The sequence below is a fragment of the Lytechinus variegatus genome, chromosome 19 (assembly GCF_018143015.1).
Source record: "Lytechinus variegatus isolate NC3 chromosome 19, Lvar_3.0, whole genome shotgun sequence".
In the NCBI taxonomy this organism is placed as follows: Eukaryota; Metazoa; Echinodermata; class Echinoidea; order Temnopleuroida; family Toxopneustidae; genus Lytechinus; species Lytechinus variegatus.
Genome location: NC_054758.1, coordinates 4,082,501 through 4,105,640, shown reverse-complemented (window position 1 = coordinate 4,105,640; position 23,140 = coordinate 4,082,501). Strand labels below are relative to the sequence as shown.

General features: G+C 36.0%; 1 protein-coding gene across 1 annotated transcript in view; it reads left to right on the top strand.

Annotated features, from left to right (window-relative positions):
• The first annotated feature begins 10,932 nt into the window (after positions 1-10,932).
• Positions 10,933-23,140, top strand: part of LOC121406125 (solute carrier family 28 member 3-like) — a 24,295-nt gene continuing 12,087 nt past the window's right edge. Inside the window, exons 1-2 of the mRNA XM_041597145.1 lie at positions 10,933-11,383; positions 22,795-22,869. Coding sequence (XP_041453079.1) covers positions 11,342-11,383; positions 22,795-22,869 — 117 coding nt within the window. The 5' untranslated portion in view covers positions 10,933-11,341. The remainder of the gene's footprint in view (positions 11,384-22,794; positions 22,870-23,140) is intronic.

Below are 23,140 nucleotides of genomic sequence, written 5' to 3'. Positions count from 1 at the left end.
AGACTTATAGTTGCATTCAAGGGCCCTGTTGCATATAAGTTACTATTATCATGATAATGGTAATTATGGCATCCAATGGTAACTACCATGGTAACGGTGATCAACAGCCAATCAGAATCAAGGATTCTAAGCAAGATACCATTGCATATGACAAATTACCTTACTTGTAGCTTTTATGCAACGGGGACCGGGTCTTTAGGGATCTTGAAAAGCTGTTTTGGGGTTCTTTATGTAGTCTTTCCCAGGCTTTCGTTTCCTTTCCACATAGACACGATAGAGAGCAATTTTTTGTTGATGTTGAAGACTGCTGAAAGAACTTATGCTAAGACATGATGAAGTGGTAATTTTATTTTTTCTTTTGAACTACCTGGTTGTGTGAAATTGCCTAATCGTGTCATAAGAGAGAATATACCGGTCTGTTAATGGAATTTTAGAAGAGCACCTTAACAAAAAACTGACCTTAAATAACTATTAAACCAGAATGATAATAATAAACGCACATCTTTTTATAACCCTAGTTGCAACAAATTAAAGGACGATAATCTATTAGTTTCTATATCATAATGTAGGCATTAAGAAGTTTATTTATATCACTGTTTTCTTTTTCATTTGATCTAGACCTTTTGACCTACCGGAGAATGAACCCCATACAATGTCTTATTTAAATATGCTAGAATCAACTGGTGGTTTGACAAAGTTACTTCATTTAGATTTATATCATTTCATATTTCATATGTTTAGGTCAATCCTTTTAGTGCAATCTTACTTCAGTAAATACTGGTCAAATAACTCTGTCTATCACTGGGAGCCGTTTCATCAAGCTGTCCGTAAGTTAAGAACGACTTTGAGAACGACTGGTGATCCTTTCTTCTATTAAATGGTGTACACCAAAATCTTTATTGGCGATGGTTTAGCGCGTAAGAAAGGATTACCAGTAGTTCTTAAAGTCGCTCTTAACTATCGAACAGCTTTATGAAACGGCCCCTGGTTTATTTCCTATTTACTTTCTGCTTGTGTCATAGCATAGTTTGGCAAATTTGCTTGAATCGTTTGCTGACGCTTGTACCTGAAACATATAGAGAATAAAAAGGGATTTTTTTTCAAAAACCCCGGAAGACTGAAGTTCTACAGAGGAGTAGGCCTATATTGTGACTGTAAGGTATATTTGCAGACACACAACCTTTTTTTACCGATTTTGTGTACAGTACTATATCTAAGTGAAATAAATGTACGAAAGAGATGTAAGTATGGAATTTCTGTTGTGTCTATTTGTTCAAAGTGTCTGTGAAAAGATGGGAAAAGCCTAATATGCCATAATGAGAAGAGTGATTCTGATGAAAAGGGAATTGTTAAGGATTCAATCCCAACCCCTCTTTTTTAAACGTGAAAACGTGGAATAGTTTGTACCAATATTTTCAGACAACTCGGCCACAGACACAGAACATCCACACACACGCACACTTGAAAAAACACAAGTGCACATCTGGTTACCAATAATGTATATAGCATTTCCATTTATTTGAAAGCAGGATAAAAGAGCATTGTAGATTGAATGCCTTGCTAACGGACATAGGATGCCGCGGCCGGGGATCGAACTCCGGACTTTCCATGTCTAGCCAGGCGCCTTACTTCTTTTCATACTGTTTTATTCTGATTCCATGAACAAAAATATATAACATTTCAATTTAACATTTCAAAACACATAATATAATATTTTACATTTCATATTTTGACTTTTTTTCACTAACTTGATAGAAGCATAAATCATATAACTTAAAGGAGAAACAATGAAATCAGTTATAAAAAAAAGGGTTAGGGTTAGGGTACGGCACTTCCACACACACACGCACAAACGCACACCCGTCACGCGCACAGGCACCCCGACCCCATGCACCCCACTCACACACTTTTACCCACTCCACACAAAGATCTATCAATACGATTTCTGTGATTGGTCTGTTTATCATCAACATTGGTTGTTAAAAATTTGATAAAAATCGATAATTTATTTATATACCAATTTGAAACCGCGACTGGTACATAAAAAAGCAATGTATTTAAGTAATGATTGAATGTGTAGGCTGGTGGCATGTAATTGTTATTATTTTACAGCAAATTCTGTTTTTAAGCAAACCATATTTCTTCCAATTATATATCACATTTTGTCTTGTTATTCATATAGTTGTTGATTCTTTACTTTTCGTTAGATAAATTTTCAGTTTAACCGAATCAAATGATAATTACCAAGCGTCGATGAGTGTAAAATTCGATATTGGCCAGCAGTTTATTACGATGTATGAACATGATGGTTTTAAACATGATTGACAAGAATTGTAAACTCAGGTTTCATTTTAAATTATGTTAAACATCATGTTCTCTTTGCAGTTACATGAATTAAAATAATGTAACCGAATTCTCAAATTATCATGCAACCTACATAATATATACATTTACATGGATTCCATACGACACTTCTCTATAATTGCAAACAATATGCAATGCTGAAGTAAAAAGCATCATCATGCACGACCAAAGATCAAAGATTCTTTTCAAATTGACCCACCAACCGAGACGAAAAAATGCTTTTCTGTGAGTTTTTCGGAAAATGGCATACAGGCAATCATACAGAGTAATATGTTTGCTCCAGAGGTGATTCATATGGGAGTTGTTTGGTTCAGTTTTCACCCATGGTTTAAGGGTAACGCCTATCTATTGTGAACCAGTACAAGAAACACTGAATATTGGTGTAAATAATCGTGATGTTAAAACGGTCAGTTTCGTAATAAGTCAACTGGTTTGCCTATATTGCCATGATTTTTCTAACGTCACTGTGTCATCACGTGCATTTAAAGCGTAATATTTTAACACTATTTTATAAGAAAAAACTTATCTGAGCATTCTGATTATAAGATTTCTTCCACCTTTCCGTTTTATCTGAATTCATTTCAAGAATGATCTTCATTTAGCATTTCGTATTCATCGTAGATATGTATATATGCAAAGCTTGTTCAGTTTAATTATGTAATTACCTCACAGTTTTAGTACATAACGGATTTGTGAAAATAAACCTGAACATAATAAAGAACGATTGAGATATGGGGTTATATTATGGTGTGAATGAGTGTGCTAGTTGTGCCAGAAGATTTTAGAAGTACCCCCCATCTTCTAACGTACCCGAAGCAAAAAAAAAAAGGGCTAGCACTTTCAGAAAATGCTTCTGTGCAGGATATGTCAACTTTTAAGAACTCCAAACATCAATTTCAAATCCAATCTATTGAGTATTTTGGTAATAGACTGTTCATTTCGGTTGGAAACTGCTTATAGTTATGTATTTTTTTTACAGTAAATAATTGTTCTGCGATATCTCACAAATCGCCGTATAACTTTGATATATGATTCGAAATCAAAATCAGCACCCATATTTGTTATATGTGGGAAATATATTGGAAAGGAAGACCAAATTAATTTAGAAACAAACGTTCCCATGAAGACGAACGATTACAACATTAACAAATAACTTGCAATCGGCATGAGACTGAGATTGAGAAGTTTTAATCGAAATTAGGACACTCTAAAAAACAATATTATTTTACCCTTAATTTTATATGTAATTTATCCGGGAGTCGACCCCAATATAGGGTGTGACCTCCATTAAAGTTTGTTTTTAACATGGGTGGTTTGAAAGCATTGGTGCTCGTTAGAGCATGGTCGATTGCATACAAACGACATCAAAAGATTCGATGACGTATGCGTTCAACACATGGATTTATGAAAGGCTTGTTGTGAAAATTGCCAAGACCCACCTAATCTGGGCCCCGCCTTACTGTGAGCTGCATGTGATTGATCCAATCCGCCTCAAATGGAAATCTACCATTTCCATAATTTTCCCTAACGAAAATCTGCACACAAAATGGTTAAGACAGCAATGAATGCATGATCACACGTCATATCTAGAAAACAATTTTGAAGAAACATGCATTTTAGATATTGGCGTTGCTGGCTTTCCATAATTGTGGTTGATTGGATAAATCGAAACTCGCTGTAAGACAGGTCCCTGGTCTATCCAACCCCACCCCCAAATTTAATCGAATGTGGATCCTTTGACAATGGCAACTAATGACGTGACATATAGTCAAATCATCAAGTCTTGGAAACTCCAGAAACCATGGGAGTGATGGCCCTGTTCGGATGGGGGAGGGGGAACCTGAATATAGATATTGAAAATGTGAAAATGATTTCAAAGGCTGGAAGGGGGGGGGGCAGGCGTTTATTGTAGCGTTGTACGGGAAACTACATTTTCGATTTATTGGCAGGTCTATCCAAACACCCCAAATTTAATCAATTGTGGATCATTTGATGATGGCAACTTATGATGGGAGTGATGGTCCCTTTCCGTTTGAGGAGGGGAACCTGAATATGGATATTGAAAATTATTTCATAGGCGGGAAAGGGGTTTCTATTATAGCGTTGTACAGGAAACTATATTTTCGATTTATTGGCAGAAATATCTTTAAAAAGAAATAACTTATCAAATGCATTGATAGTTGTGCCCCATATTAATAGAAACCCCTCCCTCTGCACCCGTGTTTTGTTACATTTTAATCTCTCCTTGAAAACATGGGTATGAGAGTGGGCCACAACCATAATCCCCACGGAGAGTACTCCCCCCCCCCCCCACCCTCTTTCCAATGAAATTGCATGGCATTAACACACACTTTTTTTTTTGCTTAACTGTAAATTATTGTTTTTCAAAAAATCAATTTTGTATATCAAAGTAAAATCAAAAGAACCTTTTCATAGTTTAAAATGCAGTCAGTAATCACATCACCAAATTTTTAGCCGAATCACGAGTCTCTTGTCATGCTTGGATCGGTTTCGGCTTTAGCCCTATACAAAGTGGCACATTATAATACAGAGATTATAAATCGTTAACAAAGTTCAAAACTATTTAATATCGCTATTCTCACAATGAGGAGTGCGATCTTGGGACAATATTTCCACAAATTCTTCGCATAGTTCTGTTTGCATCGGATCTGCATTGATTGTTCACTAAGAGAGAGAGAAAAAGAAGTTTACAATTCATGCCATTCGGTTCATCATCCGTGGCATACAATATTGTTATCCTGACCGCATAATCAAATTGGGGGTTGATCTATAGATCTGTATTCCATGAACTGGAAGTGAAGCAAGAGCATGAAGAGGGGACGGATGAATAGACTGTTTAAATCAGTGTGAGTGGGGGATGGGGGAGGGGTGTGCATGTGTGTTCGGAGAGAGGGGAGGGGGGGGGGAGAAAGATAATGAATTAATGGAAGAAAACGTGTGTGTACGAGAGAGAGTAAGCGTGTGGGTGTGCGAGTGCCTGTGGTGTGTGGAGAAGGGTGTGTGTGTGTGAGAGAGAGAGATAGATAAAGAATTAATGGAAGGAAATGTGTGTGTGCGAGAGAGAGAGAGAGTAAGCGTGTGGGTGTGCGAGTGCTTGTGGTGTGTGGAGAAGGGTGTGTGTGTGTGAGAGAGAGAGAGAGAGATAGATAGATAAAGAATTGATGGAAGGAAATGTGTGTGGGTGTGCGAGTGAACGTGTGGGTGTGCAGTACCTGTGGTGTTTGGAGGTGAGTGTCTGTGATCGAGAGAGAGATAGTTTGTTTGTGAGAGAGATAGATAAAGAATTAATGGAAGAAAAGGTGTGTGTGTGTGTGCGAGTAAGGGTGTGGGTGTCCGAGTGCCTGTGGTGTGTGGAGGTGGGTGAATGTGTGTATTTGTGTGTGTGTGTGTGAGAGAGAGAAGTGAGAAGCATCAAGACAAGGTTAGATAGGCAAGGGAGAGAGAGAAAAAGAAGCGCGTATGTGGGAGAGTATGTGTGAGGGATAGCGTGTGTGTGTGCGTGTGAGAGAGGCGCATGGAGTACTATGATCAAGAGCTAGTGGGGGATGATTGAGGATGTAGATAGCTAGAGGAAGAGAGTCAGAGATAGATATGTCGAGAGGGGGATAGAAAAATAGAGAGAGAGAGGGAGGGATAGAGATATGTAGAGAGAGGGTTAGATAGAGAGAGAGGGAGAAAGAAAGAGCACGCAATGAGAATATGAATTATTACAAAATTGTTTGCATGGGATAATTTGTTTGGAATGTGAAGAATGTGGGAAGAATACGAATAGGAAGCCAGGAGCGTAAAGAGCTAAAAAAGAAGTTTGAGGGGAGAAGGCAAACATGGTATATGGGACCAAATTTCGAAATATTTCATGTTTGCGTTTTCGTTTTTTTATTTTCCTCATATCCCTAAAATACTGTCCTTTTAATAATACCACAATTGCTTAAAATTTGACCTGTCCATTTTCCCGCCATTTCGTAGAATAATTTTGACTTCGAAGTCCGTTGTGATTGGGATAACTTTCTATTCATTAATACAATACAGCCTTGTTCATTTATTTATTCATTTATTTATTCATCATTAGGCACTTAAATATACAATAGACACATCATAACATGAAATTACATAAAATATCACATATATAAATGCAATGTTTGGTAGCAATCCTCCCAGTGAATCTTTTGGCACTCGGGGCTGAGGATAGCAAACTAATAATGTGACCTGAAGGTCCCTCCGCCCAACCAACCGATACACTGGCGATTATCATTGTGATATAATATTCATATTTCTACAGTAAATGATCATATCAAAACGTTAAACTAATGGTAGTAGTACAGTACTCCTAATTCGACCGCTAGTTGTATATTAGTAGTTCTACTACTGCTGCTGCTGCTGCTGCTGCTACTACTACTACTACTACTACTACTACTACTACTACTACTACTACTACTACTACTACTACAAGTAGTAGTAGCAGCAGCACCAGTAGTAGTATTAGTATTAGTAGTGGTGGTAGGGTTGTAGTAGTAATAGTAGTAGAAAAAGTAGTAGTCGACGTCGTCGTCGTCGTAGTAATAGTAGTAGAAGTAACAGTGGTTGTGGTGGTGGTGGTGGTGGTAGTAGTAGTAGTATAGTGGTAGTAGTAGTTAGTAGAAGTAGTAGCAGCAGTTGGTGTAGTAGTTGTAGTAGTAGTAGTATATAGTAATAGTATACAGTAGTAGTAGTAGTAGTAATAGTAGTAGTAATAGTAGTAGTAATAGTAGTAGTAGTAGTAGTAGTAGTAGTAGTAGTAGTAGTATAGTAGTAGTAGAAGATGTAATAGTAGCAATAGTAGTAGTAGTAGTAGAAGAAGAAGATGTAATAGTAGTAGTTGTTGTAGTAGTATATAGTAGTAGTTGTAGTAGTAGTAGTAGTAGTAGTAGTAGTAGTAGTAGTAGTAGTAGTAGTAGTAGTAGTAGTAGTAGTAGTAGTAGTAATTGTAGAAGATGTTTTCTTACATAGAGAAAGCAGAATTTGCAAGTTAGTGTCGACCACTACATGATAAGAGATGTCCGGGTGAGACCCTCTCCACGGTCATTAAAAAAAAAGACATTTCAATACGAGATTACACCAACATACCAGCATACACCGTTAAACGGAAAAGTTTAAATCTGTACACGGCGTCTCCTTAAGAGGGCAGCATATAATTAAAACATTTAGAGAAACTAAAGTACCATTCTGACCTAATATGTTGAAAATGTACAGTCGTGATAATATCAAAACGTTAAACTAATGGTAGTAGTACAGTACTCCCAATTCGACCGCTAGTTGTATAATAGTCGTTGTACTACTACTACTACTACTGCTGCTGCTGCTGCTACTACTTCTATTACTACTACTACTACTACTACAGGTTTCATCAAATTTAATAATAAAGTAAGCAAGTTATGGACGTTTGAAAAGTCTTGTTGTACTTTACAATGCATGGGGATCCTCGAATTGGCCGATCACAGATTTTTGGGGCAACTCTCCATTTGTTTCATACACAAATTTTCAGATTCCCCCATTTTCTTTCAATTTGCATCTTGCCTCCTTCTGAGCATAGCATATGTCATGGGAAAATATAATTCACACCACATAAGGAGGAGATAATAATAATATGAAGTATGTAAAATAAAGGGGACAAATTTGTGTACAAAACAAAAGGAGAATTATCCACAAAGTCAGCCATTTTGAAGTATGTTGCCAATTTGAGGATCTCATAGTAGAAAGTACAACGAAACTTCCATAACTTATGTTGTTTTCATTCTAATCTTTCTGATATTCTGTAAAATTGTATCTGATTTGTATTGTTTTATATTACTTTGTATTATATTTGAAATGGAAATGAAATAAAAGAATTGAATTGAAAAATGGATTTTCCCCCGTATTTTGGTTTCCTTCGATACCCCCATAAATTTCACTGAATATTTTCCATATTAGATATGTATGGATTTCATTTGAAGTGAATGAATAATAAAGATTACTACGAAAAAAAAGAAGAAAAGAACGCACAATGGGTAAACAATATAGACTTCTCCTCCCCTGCAGGGAATTCCAAGTCATGCATGCACCTTTCAGCAACGAGCACCTATAGGCAGGGGCCGCGGAAGCGGGGGTGGGGGGTTCCAAGACCGTGTACAAAACATGAAAATGACCATACGATTGTGATTTTTTGCATGGTCAGACTTTGTTAAACCGTTCCGCGGCCCCTGATAGGGACAAGCTATTCCACACACCTTCTTTTATAATCCATAATACTTGATTGTTTCGAATATCAGTTTGCCTGATTTGAATGTTGCTTTGTCGGGCGGTCATCTAAGAGTTTTACATCAGTGTATAATCATGAACTTATTTTACGCATGCTCGGATGGCATGTATGAACTGACTTACTGTGGTCTGCAGGTGAGGGCGCTCTCTGGATTGTCATAATGACACTGAAAATATATAAAATGTTGATAGAGCGCATCAATGGGAGGTGTGATGTATAGCCATTCTATCACCGGGATGGTGTTTCATAAACATGGTAGGTGTTTCATGAAAATTTTCGTAATTTAAGAGCGACTTTAAGAACGACTGTTGAACTTATCTTATGCGGTAAGTATTCATCAATAAACATTTAATGGTGAATATCATTCACCACAAGAAAGGATCCCCAGTAGATCTTAACGTCACTCTTAACTTACGAACAGCTTTAACGAAACGGCTCCCTGTTCGTAAGTTACGATTGACTTGACAAGCGACTGGTGATCCTTTCTAAGCTGAACTAAATCAACACTTCTGCAAATCCAGTCTATATCATTTACCACGAGAAAAGGGTCACCAGTCGTTCTTACAGTCACTAGTAACTTACAAACAGCCTCATGAAAAGGTGACACGACATTTGCTTCTACGAGAGTTGCTCCTGGCTTGATTTCGTCTGAGATGTAAGTTTAAGGTTGCATTAGGGTTTAATATTAAACCCAGGGTTGAAGCTGGCCATTCGATAAGTGTGTGGAATTTAGAGCGGAGCAATTGTCGCCGGAGCAAATGACGTGATCACGGCCCTTGGAAGCGGGGGTGCTGATGGGGGTCCTGGACATGAAGAAAACTATGAAAAACCCACCAGCCCTTACGCCTAAATTATCGTTCTATAACATCCACCATCCAAACTGAACTCTGTGACACGTATTGTACATATTTTCTTTTATATAAAGCAGCCATTCTCAATTACTTTTTTGAAAGCGCCACATTTCTTGTTGAGAATCGGTAATGCTCCACTATCCATTGCGCAATATCAGCGGAGGGGGTCCAGAGGCCCCTGATGGGGGTCGAGGGGGCAGAGCCCCCAGAAGTTTTGGAATATGAGGCCTTTTAAATTGCCCATGCAGAGGTGCTGCAATTAATATCAACAGAAAAAATACAAATGCCAACAAACTACACAATATTAATATTAAAAGAAAAATGACCAGTGACTTTTTCACAACATACCAATGATACCACTAGTTCAGACTGTTCTGCACCAGATCTATTGGCTGAAGCAAGTGGCGTAATGGGTAAAAAAAATCAAGAGGGCTAGATATGGCAGCTGAAGTAAAAATATTGAACTTTTCAATACAAAAATATATATTTTGACATAATATTAAGATAATTCCACTCGTTCCCTTTCTTTTTCTTTCCCTTTCTCCTTTTTTTTCTTGGCCGTGAAACACATGGGGGCCCCCATCTGTACCCCAGTGGCTAAAGTTACGTTCCCCGATTTTGCAAGGGCTGAAAATTAGGCGTTACACTGCCCTAGCGCCCCAAACTGCCCATCTTTCTCTACAACTCACGTGCAGTATTATTCATTCAGTTCGTCTTTAGCAAGAGTGCATGCAGACAATCACGGCAAGCAATACATCTGAGCATACATATATTTCACTTTTACAACTTCGGATTTCATGCTCCGGAAACAAGGTTTCTGCTTGTTATGTCCCAAATTCATAATCTATTATGATCAGGATGTTCTTTAAATATCACATTATTTGATGTTTAACTCTTAACCAAAACTTATACTCTGGAAATGCAAAATTTATCGCCGTTGAAATAGAAATCCTACAAACGGGGTTTTCATATCACTTCTGTGGCACATAAACTTTGTAAGAATAAATAAAAAGGAGAACACCATCGATCCTCCATAATAGGGGTTATCGAGTGCTAAATTGGACAAAATTTGAGGAAATCAATTAGCAATTAAGTGTCAAGAAAAGAGTTTTTGTTTTCTCTTTGTATTAAAATGATCATCAAATCCTTATTTCCAGGTTACTGGTAGATACATTTTTATTTCCCCAATTTTTCCTTATTTTTACTTTTTTTATACCAACTCCCAAGCGCCACTCCGCAAGGCTCGGTGCGCCACAAGTGGCGCGCGCGCCACCATTTGAGAATCCCTGATATAAAGGGATCTTCTTCTAATCCCAGGCAGTGCTAGGAACTGTGCAACCTAGGTCGAACTTTGGACTATAATGCAGAACACCCATTTCTTTGTTTGTCCCTTTCTTTACTCCTACATTTCTCACAGACGCGCACAATACAAAATGCAAACATGCGTATAAACGTGCATTCGTAAGAAATGTACACGATGTACCATCAAACGAAATAAAGTTTTGTTTAACATGGAGAGGATTACGAACCCAGACATTACCTCTGTTTAAAGATCTTACTCGTAATCAAGATACGTACACAGAAGGTGGCGAATTTCCCGCGGAAATGACTGACGAGTGGTACAATAACAGGAACAAATCGCGACAAATGATTCTTCTTAAAGTTCTGAAAGGATTTTAATAATTTACACGTTTTAGGGTTTAATTACGGCGTTGAGTTGGAATTCACATAATCAATGCTATTTTGATAGCTGGAGTGCGCAAGGCCATTGATGAACATTTTCGCCAGCTGATGATTTGTTTTGAGGTCTACCCCGCAACATCTAGAGACGATGGCGAAGAATAAAGGACCGGACTATGAAATTCCATTGGAGGTAATAACGTTACATCTTGTGACGTTAAATTTAAGTTTTGTTTCAAGTTTCATTTGCTTCCCATCGATGTAGATATCACACATCCACTTTGGACCATTCCGAGAATTATCATTTTTTTTATTCTCCCATACTGCAATATTCTTATGAGAAACTAAATTGTCATTGTGTACTATTCAATTTTTCATTCCAATTCCATTCAAAACATAATACAAAGTAATATAAAGTAATACAAATCAAATACAATTTTACAGACGAGCATTCTTACAGTATAATAAACAGTATAATATTGAGCATAAATGGAAATGAGGGTGTCCACTAAAAGCAAAGCTTGTAAAGTGTGGATCCCCTTGAAAATGAATACTACCCTATCATGTGAACATAAGATTGGGTATAAAATAAATCTACCTGTCTTCATATTTTTAAAAATATTATTTTCCAAAATCCACAAGATCCACATCTTTGTGGATCTATCCACTTTTGCAACCAAATTGAAATGGATCTAACCCCTTTTGAAAAAAAGGAAGGATTTTTTCTATGCCATTTTTGTTCACTCTTTTCGTTGGTATCATCTTATAGAGCTACTAATAGTCTATACATTGAGACAAAAACAAAACAAATTTGAACATGGATCTAATCCCTTTTGCAACATGTGCAACTGAGCTCTTAATATAGAGAGATACAATTGATATTTACAATGATTTCATACGTTCTGAGCAAAGGTGTGCCATGGATTCATAGTTACATTCTAAATACCAAGGATTTGAAATAAATCCAGATCGGCTGGTGGCCAGCCAATTTTGGGTTTATTTTTAATCTTTAGGATTAACTTTTAAATCTCAAATGATTTAAATTCAAATCGTTTATCGTTATGTTTAAAATCCTGATTGGTTTAAATCTTAATCTAATAATAGAGTGTACGCTAATTGATTGTAGGACCTGTAATATCGCAGGTATCACCGACCGACTCCGTTGTGTAGACTCCACAATGTTAAAACATCAAAAGATCTGTCAAAATTGAAGTTTTATGTAGGATGTAAAAGTTGATACCTCGGTAGCTGACAGAGATTGTCTGACATAGTACTTCGAGCTATACGATTTGGATTGACCAGTTCTGAATATAGAAACTTAGGATAAAAAAGCCAATTGTCCCGTTGCATAAAAGTTTAATTTTATGGTAAATTTGCTATCCAAAGGTATCTTTCATGGAATTCTTGATTCTGATTTGCTGATGAGCACTGTTACCATGGTAGTTACCATTCGTCAGTAGAGTTACCATAATAGTAAGTTTTTTAATGCAACGGGATTCTGAACGAGATATTTCTGATCACTCCGAAATAAGTGACTATACTGGAAATGAAGCCTCCCAAAAGGAGTGACGAAAATGGAAAATCGTAAAATGGATCGTTTTTTTTTTCATTATAACTGTCACAGTGAATATTATATGAAATTAATTCCTCAATCTTAAAGAATATATGCATGTCCACATGTGAATCAACATCTAATATATTTTCCAAACCAACAAAAAATTATTGATGACAGACCTACCTAAGAGTTCACTATAGCTCCCGACATCATCACATCTATTCCAGATTCTTTTTATGTTTTAGGTTTATTGGTTTAGCAGTTAGGCCGACTTCATATCCAAGGGTCTTACTTAGATTCGAGCCTCACCGTAATGTACTTGAGCTCCTTTAGATACATCCACGCATCAAATCTTCATTATTGAATTCAATGTTTCCTTTCTTCGCCTAAAGCATGCATAACTTTATACGAAATATGTGCAAAAATAAACAAAACCCCCAATATTTTGCAGAAATCTGGGGGACTTGTTGACTGCCTACATGGATGTTTTGGATCTTTCACATTCATCAATTTCTCCTCTCATATCATGTTGGTTTCAGCTGATCACTGTTTCTCTCATTCCATTTACGTCCCATCTTGATTTTTTGTATCTTTGGTCAGGCGATGTAAACTTTGAATTCCAAGAAATGCTAAAATAGACAAGATTGAAAAGAAAGGGGGAAAGAGCGTTATACAATGTCACTAAAGAACTACGAAGAGGCTGGCATTTCAAAGAACAAAACGATATTATATGTATACACTGCAAAAAATATTGAGTAAAACTTTAACCAGCACGTGGGTAATAATGTGCCAAACCAGTGTTGGGCAGAATGTTGACCAAAGCGGGAAGCATATTGTCCACTAAGGTTAAAAAATGCAATTACCTTAGAATGACAAAAATTTTCATCACACTAGATAAATGCAATCAATCAATCAATCAAATAAAAATGCCTAAAAGAAATTCCCAATGTTGGTAAGATCATACCTATCGAGTCCATCTCAGAAAATATTCGATTTTGATTCAAGCGAGAAAAAAATCAACAAACAAGCATAATGCTGAAATTTCTTAAAAATCGGATGTTAAATAAGAAAGTTTTAGCATTTTAAAGTTTCTCTTATTTTTCAAAAAATAGTTATATTTACAACTCAGTGATATGCAAAGGAGAGAGTCGATGATGTCCCTCACAAACTATTTCTTTTGTTTTGTTTTATCGTTTGAATACAATGTTTTTATTTTACAGATTTAGCCATAAGGACCAACTTGACTGAAGCATAAAATGTTAAAACAATGGAATTTCCACATGTTCAGGGAGAGAGAAAACTTTGTTTCATATTTCTTATTTCATGTAATAAAATACACAAAAAATAGCGAGTGAGTGACGTCATCAAACACCTCATTTGCATACCGACCAGCATGTGCATAGAACTGTTTTGTGAAATAAAGCGAAACTTATTTAAAAAATCATAACTTTCTTATTTTACATTCGATTTTAATCAAATTTTCAGTGTTAAGCTTGTTGGATTTTTCTCTCTTTATTCACATCAACTTTTTTGTTTGGATGGACTTGTCAGTTTAAGGCATAGTCACACCGCCAGAGCGTTGTTGGAGCGGTCGTGGAGCGGTAGGGAAAGAGGGCCGAATCGAAAACAAATCGAAAAAAAAATCGAAATCGAAAAAGGTGAACGGTAGCGAGTGGTGATGATTTTTTTTCTCTCCGCTCCACGACCGCTCCAACAACGTTTGGGTGGTGTGACCAGGCCCTTAGGTAAGCCGGATTTCATATAGCACGGGCCTCATGCATCGCTATCACTTACTTGGAATTGTCTATCTTTCAAAGTAAGGGCCAATATGTTTTGCGTCATATACCCATTTTGTCACCTCTCCGTTTAAACAGTCATCGTTGGTTAAATAGTGAGCAGGGTTATACGAACTTCTTCCCCCATATTCATGATAGTTTTAGGACGATTATGGTAAATTAGAAGGTGTCATAATCACGAAACTATGCGACCTTGAAAAGGGCAGAATCGTGGTTAGGTTGATAAACACTGGATTTAAAGTTCAAATAATTATAGTCAAATTTCTATCAAGAGATATGACAAATTCATTGGTGATCTAATGGTCATATGCTTTGAATTTGTCAGAATAATTGGAAATATTGAATAATTAAGGTTCGAATTTAGACAAAATTTTGACAGATCTCTTAGCGATTATGGATAGATTCTATATATTCAATTTCATAATTGATTTGCGAATGATCGTAGTGATTATTATAATAAAAACATACATTTTAGAGTGAATTTAGGATTAATCCTACTCGTCATGTAACAATGTTACCATTATGGAAATAAGAATTACAAAAATCGAAATTTCATTGAGTTGAAATTAATGATTTATCTCCACTCAGCTTTTTGATTCCACTCCATCATATCCATTGTCTAAATTTGCCTTGAAAAGATTAAGCGTTTTTACTGTTTGATATATACATATTGGGAAAAATAAATAAACCTTAACAATATTAATGTCATAATTATGCGGGGGCGTCGTGGTCTCACGGTGGTTAAGACTCCCGTCTTTCAATCTGAAGGACGTGGGTTCGATTCCAAGCCATGTCGTATTTTCCTTTAGCAAGAAATTTATCCACACTGCGCTGCACTCGACCCAGGTGAGGTAAATGGGTACCGGCAGGAAGTAATTCCCCAAAAAGCTGTGCGCACCAGAATCGGTAGACTAGCTCGGCTGGGGTAATATTGGAGCGCCTTGAGCACCTATAGCAAGGTGGATACGTGTGCTTTACAGATTCTATTTTATTATCATTATTATTATTATTATTATTAATATTATTGTTATTATCATTATATTATTATTATTATTACTATTACTATCATCATCATAATTATTATTATTATTTTTATTATATATTTATTATTTTCATTTGATATCATTGTGGGGAAAATTGCCATACTCATCTTCATTGTGGTCATGCTTTAATGTTGGTCATGTTGATGTAATTCGAACGTAAATATGCATGGAGCAAGTTTTGTACAAGACTGAGTTGTCTAAAAGATGAATACAATACAGGAGTCGAAGTTTACTTCTATTTAAATACTTCGTAAGATCGAATTCCAACAAGTAACGAATGTATTAGATTATCTGATAAGCGTTCACAATTCAATATTTTTATTTTATATTATGCTTCTGTCGGTTAACAAAATGTCAATCATATATAGTTAGGATGATTGACAGCTTATTCTTGACCCGTTTCAGCTACAAAACTTGTAAATGGCCTTTGAGATGCTTCGATTTCAATTGCTTTTGACAATTCGAATAAATTATATATTGTATCGAGTCTAAACCCCATTCTTTATATTTTTTTATTCATTAATATATCTTTATACACACTGTAAAAACTACGGTGTTAAAACTGACACCAATTGGTGTTAATAGAGGACCACACCCTGAGATGTTAAAATTACACCCTAGAGATTAAACATATCACCAAAGAGTGTAAATGTAACAACAAAAGGTGTGTTCTTGCTGATGTGGTTTACGGTACACCATGTGGAGTGTTATAGAAACAGTGGATAGAAGAAGAGAAGAAGTGGATAGGCGAGAAAGTGAAGATTTGAGATTAGAGTATTCTTTCTTGAAAATAGTCCTGAAAAGGACTGTAAACCAGAAGGAATGTTGAGTGAGAACAGCTCGAGTAGTAGAGCTGATGAGGAGATGCTGGCTTGAGTCGGCGAGTAGAGATGATGAGTAGTAGAGAGACTCGACGTTTCGGACAGGTTGACTGTGTTGTACTAACACCTATAGGTGTAAAACTAACACCACCAATTTAACACCGGTGTAAAATAAGTGGTGTGGTCCTCTATGTAAACCGGTTAACACCACAGTTTTTGCTGTGCAGGATAACAAGCTCAGATGACTGTTTACAGCATGGTCTGTTAACATAAAATAACAATATATACAATAAAGATAAAAGTGTATATTTTAGGTTCCATACAAATAATGTGTGAATTCAATACCATTAAAATCAGAATTATCACTAATACAAAAATTGTTCAAAGAATATTAAATTTTACTCATATTATAAATGACAGAATCAAAACATGTGAAATGTCTTATGTCAGAAAAAACACGATTCCAGTATAGTTTTGATAATGCTAGTAATCAATCAAATATAAGCACAGGTATTGGTAAATTGGACGCTGTAATTTTTAAAGTGATGTATTTGAAATGTCTACGGATAATATCATGAAAAATAGACAGTTTTTAAAAGATACAAATATAGCATTTTGAATGAATGAGAAATTTTTTTTAATAAAAAAATAATCGATTCCTCATAATCAAACTGCTGTATCGGGTGCCCGAGGGACAAAAAAGTAGAAAATTAGTACGGTAAAAAAGAAAATATTCATATTTAAAGTCGTGAAAATTCTTTAATCTACATGAAAGACATTCCCCTCGCAAAAATACTGCATTCATATCATGATCAGATGAGGCTGTACAGGGTGTCTCAGAAAAGAGAGAGTATTGGATTGTAAGTAGACCTATACTTTGCCATCAGAAAGTTCTATTTGAGTAGTCTTACCTGTAACTTTCACGATGACACGTTCATCTTGATGTTAGCCTCGGGAAATCGTTAGTGATCTCAACCAGTTTTTATTTTGAAAATATGCACAGTTGTTGTAAGCGTTTGAAAGATGCAATTAGCAAATAACTATTATTTGGCTATTCAGTGTGTGAAACATTGATATCGTATCCCACTATCCCAAACAACATCATTGATTAGTAACTCCCTCAAAAATCTTTATAATCACTAACCTTTTATGAAACAGACCCTGAGCACCCTTTGAAATCCTTATCAATCAATTCACAATTAAAATAATTCTGTTGAAAACTTATGTCTCCATGACATTTCTTCCGCGGAAATATCAAACTTAAGGCGCTGTCACACCTTGGCGTTTTAGACAGCGTATGCCCGGCGTATGAGGAATTTGGCGAATACGCTGGCGTACGTCGAATACATTACGGGTAAGTTTTGCATACGTTAAGAGTACGCTAAAACACGCTGGTATACGTCGTCATACGGCGAGGTCGTCGAAATGCAAGGACAACATTTTTCGACGTATGCCAGCGTATGGCTCATACGTCCCGCATACGCGGGCCATAAGTTGTAGGCAAGTTACGCGATCGTTGATACACGTTGACACACGTTACCCGTAAGTTACTCATAAGTCGATGTACGTCGAGATAATGTCCAGCGTACCCTAAAACTTACTTCTAACCTATGAGTAACGTGCTTTGAACGTATGTGTAACTTAACTCCAACGTATATTGACGTATGAAGACGTGCTCCGGACGACCACAAAACTTACTGAACGTGTTTATAACTTACAGCTACCGTATAATGGCGTATTGACAACGTTTTATCATGTTTATAGGAATTGGTATATAAAGGTGGGGTTCAAAGGAGTTTTCTTCGGCATGGCGGTGGTGTTGATAGGTGATGTATCGTGCGGTTATGATTTGAGTAGTCGAGCGGCAGCCTTTTTATAGGCTACGACACGTGTTCGTCAGCAATACGCTGCCGCGCGCTATGCGTAAGTTAGGCTATCGTAGGGCATAAGTTGTGTACGCCAGCAATACGATAAGCATTCGTTGGAATACGTTACTTATAAGTTAACGAAGCGTTCGATATAAGTTACTAATACGTTATGTATACGTCCAACTCGTTATGAATACGCTAAGTATACGCCCAGAGTTGAAAAAAAAATCGAAGTTCAGCGTATGCCGACGTTTTAGAGAAATTTTGATACGTCGGGCATACGCTGTCTAAAACGCCAATGTGTGACACCACCTTTAGGGGGATGCCCCGGGCTGACAATAACATGATTTAAACAGAATAAGAAAAATCAGACAAACAAAACACCGAGAATTTTAACAAAATCGGACTAGGAATAAATAAGTTTTGGCATTTTAAAGATTTGCGTTATTCCGGTGAAACAGTACTTGACATGTCTTCATGAATATTCAATGAGCAACTTGATGATGTTACATCACAACTTGTTCTTTGGTATTTTATTATATGAAATCAGGTTTATTCAAAATTTTATACCAAAAACAAAAAAATTGGATTTACAACTGATTTAGTGCATCGCTGCAACTTATTTCATTATAAAGGAGACATATTATTCACACATGTGTGAAAAAATGGAACGATTATGTTTTTTATGGAATGACATAAAAAAAAGGAAGTGGGAATGTGACATCATCAGTCCACCTATATCATGTATATAGTGAATATTTATGATGATTTGCATATAACTATTCTCACAGAAAAACTTTAAACTTTAGAATTCAATAACTTCATTATTTGTTATCCGATTTTGATGAAATTTTCAGCATTTTGCTTTATGAATTTTATTCTATTTATTTAGATACAAATATTTTCAGCCCGGAATACCCTTTTAAAGTATAAATTCGACTTAAAGATCCAATAGGCCAAAACGTTTAATATAGACTAGATCTTAACCAAAAAAAATCTTAAGTTTCGTTATCTCGATCACGTTTAGCTTTATAAAGTTGATAAAGCTATCGAGATCATAACCAGAATCACATCGACGGGTAAATGCTTGTTTGGGCGTTTACAGATTACTCAACTTATTAACTCCCCCTTTTGTATTACCTTGATATTTTTCACAGACTGGTATACAGTTGACAGAAGTATACGGATATACTGAAAGGTTAAAGAATTGTTTGTCTTGTATTTGTTTCAGATCAATATAAGACTGATAATCTATTTCACTGTATCAGTGTACGCCCATGACTCGTAATCATGACAATGAGATCCCAATTGCGTAAATAAAAAAACAGAAAAACCTTATTTTTTTCGAACTTCATCCTTTTTTGTTAGTTGTCCATTTGTCTATATCACATGGGTTTGATAATATATGCCTTTAAAGCTGGCAAATCTCCGAAGTTCCATGAGTATTTGCCGTTATGATGGTACAGGGGGCAGGGGCGACTATTTCAAGTAGTGAGGAAAAAATTGGGGGGGGGGGAGAAAAAAGAAAAGAAAACGGAATTAATGAGTATCAACAGAGAGTTCTGATTCGCTAACTATGAAATATAAAACCTGTTTCATGTAGTCTACCCCGTCCCTTCCCATCAAAATATCAACGAACGTTAACGAATGAACTAAGTATTTTTTACATGAATACCCTGTGATTGCTGAATAATTTCTTTAGGTGTCAGCCTGACAGCTTTCTGAAAGAAAGAAAAAAAATTAAAAGATATGTTAGAAAAATTTGAATAAAATAAACACAAATGAAAAAAAAGGTACTCACATAGTTTTTGTCATGCTTGAAAGTCTGGATCGACAACGTCATGATATCTCGAGAATTCTGCATATCTTTTTTTTTTATAAATTTGAAAATCTGACCTACATTGTAAACTCAACTCGTGAAACCAAAACTTTTCCAATGATTAACTTACACTCACTCCGCCAGCATCATGACAATCAACTCTCGCGATTCACCGGCCTGTCCGACCACGAAATGTGCACCTTGACTGGTAGACATTGTTTTATAGTTATGAAGAAACAATGAGATCAGCACAGCTATGGACAGTTAAGTGAACATAAAATAAAAGTTAGTAATAAACTAATTAGGTTTTGCTTGTCTGAACTTGTTAAACATAAAAATGTTACGTATGTTTCATAAATTTGATATTATCAGTAAGTTCTTCCTTGGATAATGAATGATATCAGAGACGAAGCAATAATGTAGCCTAAGGCTTACACGGGCAGATTAAATATTTGTTCAAACTTTGGTATATTTTTGAAGGATCATATTGCTCAGGATAAATATGCTACTTATTTCATAATCATAAATCCTTTCATACATGCTTTATTTGCACTGTAGCCAGGGAACCTTCTTTCGCTTTTTCTTCATGTTGTATCTTCTATCATCGAATACTTTCTGTATTTACTTTTACTGAAAGATGATGGAAACAAATAATCAACAAAATAGAATGATTGGGATATAAAGATTTTGTAGTAGTCTTTTAATTTCAGCACTGTTCTTTTGCAAATAGCTTGGATGCAAGGTTGGCACATCTATTTCGAAATGATCCACTTGAATACAAGGCAGTGAAATATGTACATCTAATCCGGAAAAATCTTAGAGTAATCCTATGCAATTAATATTGATATTTCTTTCATATTAAGGAAATAAAGCAATGTCTATTCTTTAAATGCAAAGAAGCAAGTCTGATCCCTAATCATAATCCTTTCAGATGAGGTGAGATGAGGGATCAGTCCTGGTGGAATGGAATTTCAATCATTTAGGATAGAATTTCAACCTTTCGTGGAGTGAAATTGGGCATCTTTTTAATACACTTTCACTCCAAAGAAGGTTAAATTCACTCTTGATAGATTTAAATCTCATTCTATCAGGACTGGTCCCTCATCTCACTGTGGAAAGAGTGTGATTAGGGATCAGGGGAGCGTTTCATGAAAGAACATGAGATACGTTTTATCCGACAGTTACCATAGTAACATAGCTTCTCAGCCAATCAAAATCATTGAAAGTTGTCAGCTCTGACGACTTGTCAGACAAAACTGTTGACGAAACGCTCCCCGCATTAGCTCCTTTGCATTTAGAGAGTAAAAAACAGTGTAAAGAATCATGAAAGATACAAGTTTAGATATGACTTGGTTTCAAAATCAAATCCTTAAATGCGTAACATAGTTTTGTTTATACCGCATAAACCATATGACAGATTTATGCGATTCACCCAGATCCATTTGCCTCTTTTTCACTTCATTATCTTAAGTAAATGTTTTATTTTTCGAACTTTGGTGTGTACCTATTGCACGTGGTTATGATAGAAATGATTACAAAGTACAAAGTTCTATATGCAAAGAGAATATGTGTCCTGATTATACACCCTTCTTATTCAAATATATTTCATTATAAGCGCTGGTGACGTTAGATTGTATGACCATTTCGGATGAAGAAAGGACTTATGAGATCTACCGCCCTTTCACACGCTACCAAAATCGTAATTTGAATGATGATTCCAGTGAAAATAAAGCTAATGACGAATATTTAGTATGTGTGAAACCAAACTAGTTCATGATTAGGATCACGGTCACTAATCACAGTCACGATTACAATAGCAATCATCATTACGATGATGATTCAACATTCAAGTGTAAAAAGCCCAATGATTCTAAAGACGAATTGCAATAATCACTACGAAAATGATTCCAGATTCTCGTGTGAAAAGGCCCATAATAAGAAACGTTATTTTCTTCAGTAAAAGAGTCAATGATAGATGGAATAAACTCCCAGAAGAAGTCATAAAATCGTCCACTGTGACACTCCTAACCTATAAACAAAGACCATCAAAACTTGTTTATTACTGGGCTACAAAGCCCCCCCCCCCCAACTGCCACACTAATACGTATCTCTACGTGAAGGTGGATGGAGGTGTGACGCCTAATGGTTTAAGGTACTTTACCGGAACTCCCACATACACCCACACCCTCGCATACGCACCCTCACACATGGACGCACACTTTCTTAGCTTATAACATGAGTGCGTGACGTTCGCTATTCCGAAGGTTCGAATTACCCGAATGTTCGTTATTCCGAATGTTACTAGTCCGAAAAAAATGAATAAGGTTCGTTAGTCCGAAGGGCCGTTAGTCCGAAAACGAAATAAACTCGTTAATCCGAACATTCGTTAGTCCGAAAATGAAATAAGCATTTGTAAGAAACAAAAACGGTGTTGTAATTCAAAATAGTGTTAACTTTATCAGAGATGAACACAATTTTTCTCAAAGATTTGACGAAGATTGCATTACGATCACTTAACTTGAGCAACTGAATGCTACTAACAAATTTTAGGCATGAAAGTGTTTACGATTACTTCCTTATTTTTAATCCAGGCCTATAGCCCATCAATTTTGGCTTGCTTTATTCAAACCGCTCGAAAATTAATTGGTAGCATAGACCCATAAAACCATTTGAATTATCATTCCATTATCATATATTCACAGAAGCATGATGCTGGAACGGGCACAGAAGAAAATGACTCGAATAAACTGAACGGAGGTACACAGACAGTATATGAGGCAAGTATTAATTTGGAGGAATTGATGTCGACATTATAAATCTGTTTATTGTTAGATAACAAATAAAAATAAATGTTTGTGATATTTGATGAAATTAGTATCAGAAATTATTACAATACCAATGTTACTGTTTTCATTGTTTTTATTATTATCATTCTTATAATCATTATTATTATCATTGTTATTAATATTATCAATATCCTCCTCCTCTTCCTCCTCCCCTCATCATTATCATTATTATCATAATAATCACTATTATTGGCATCATCAG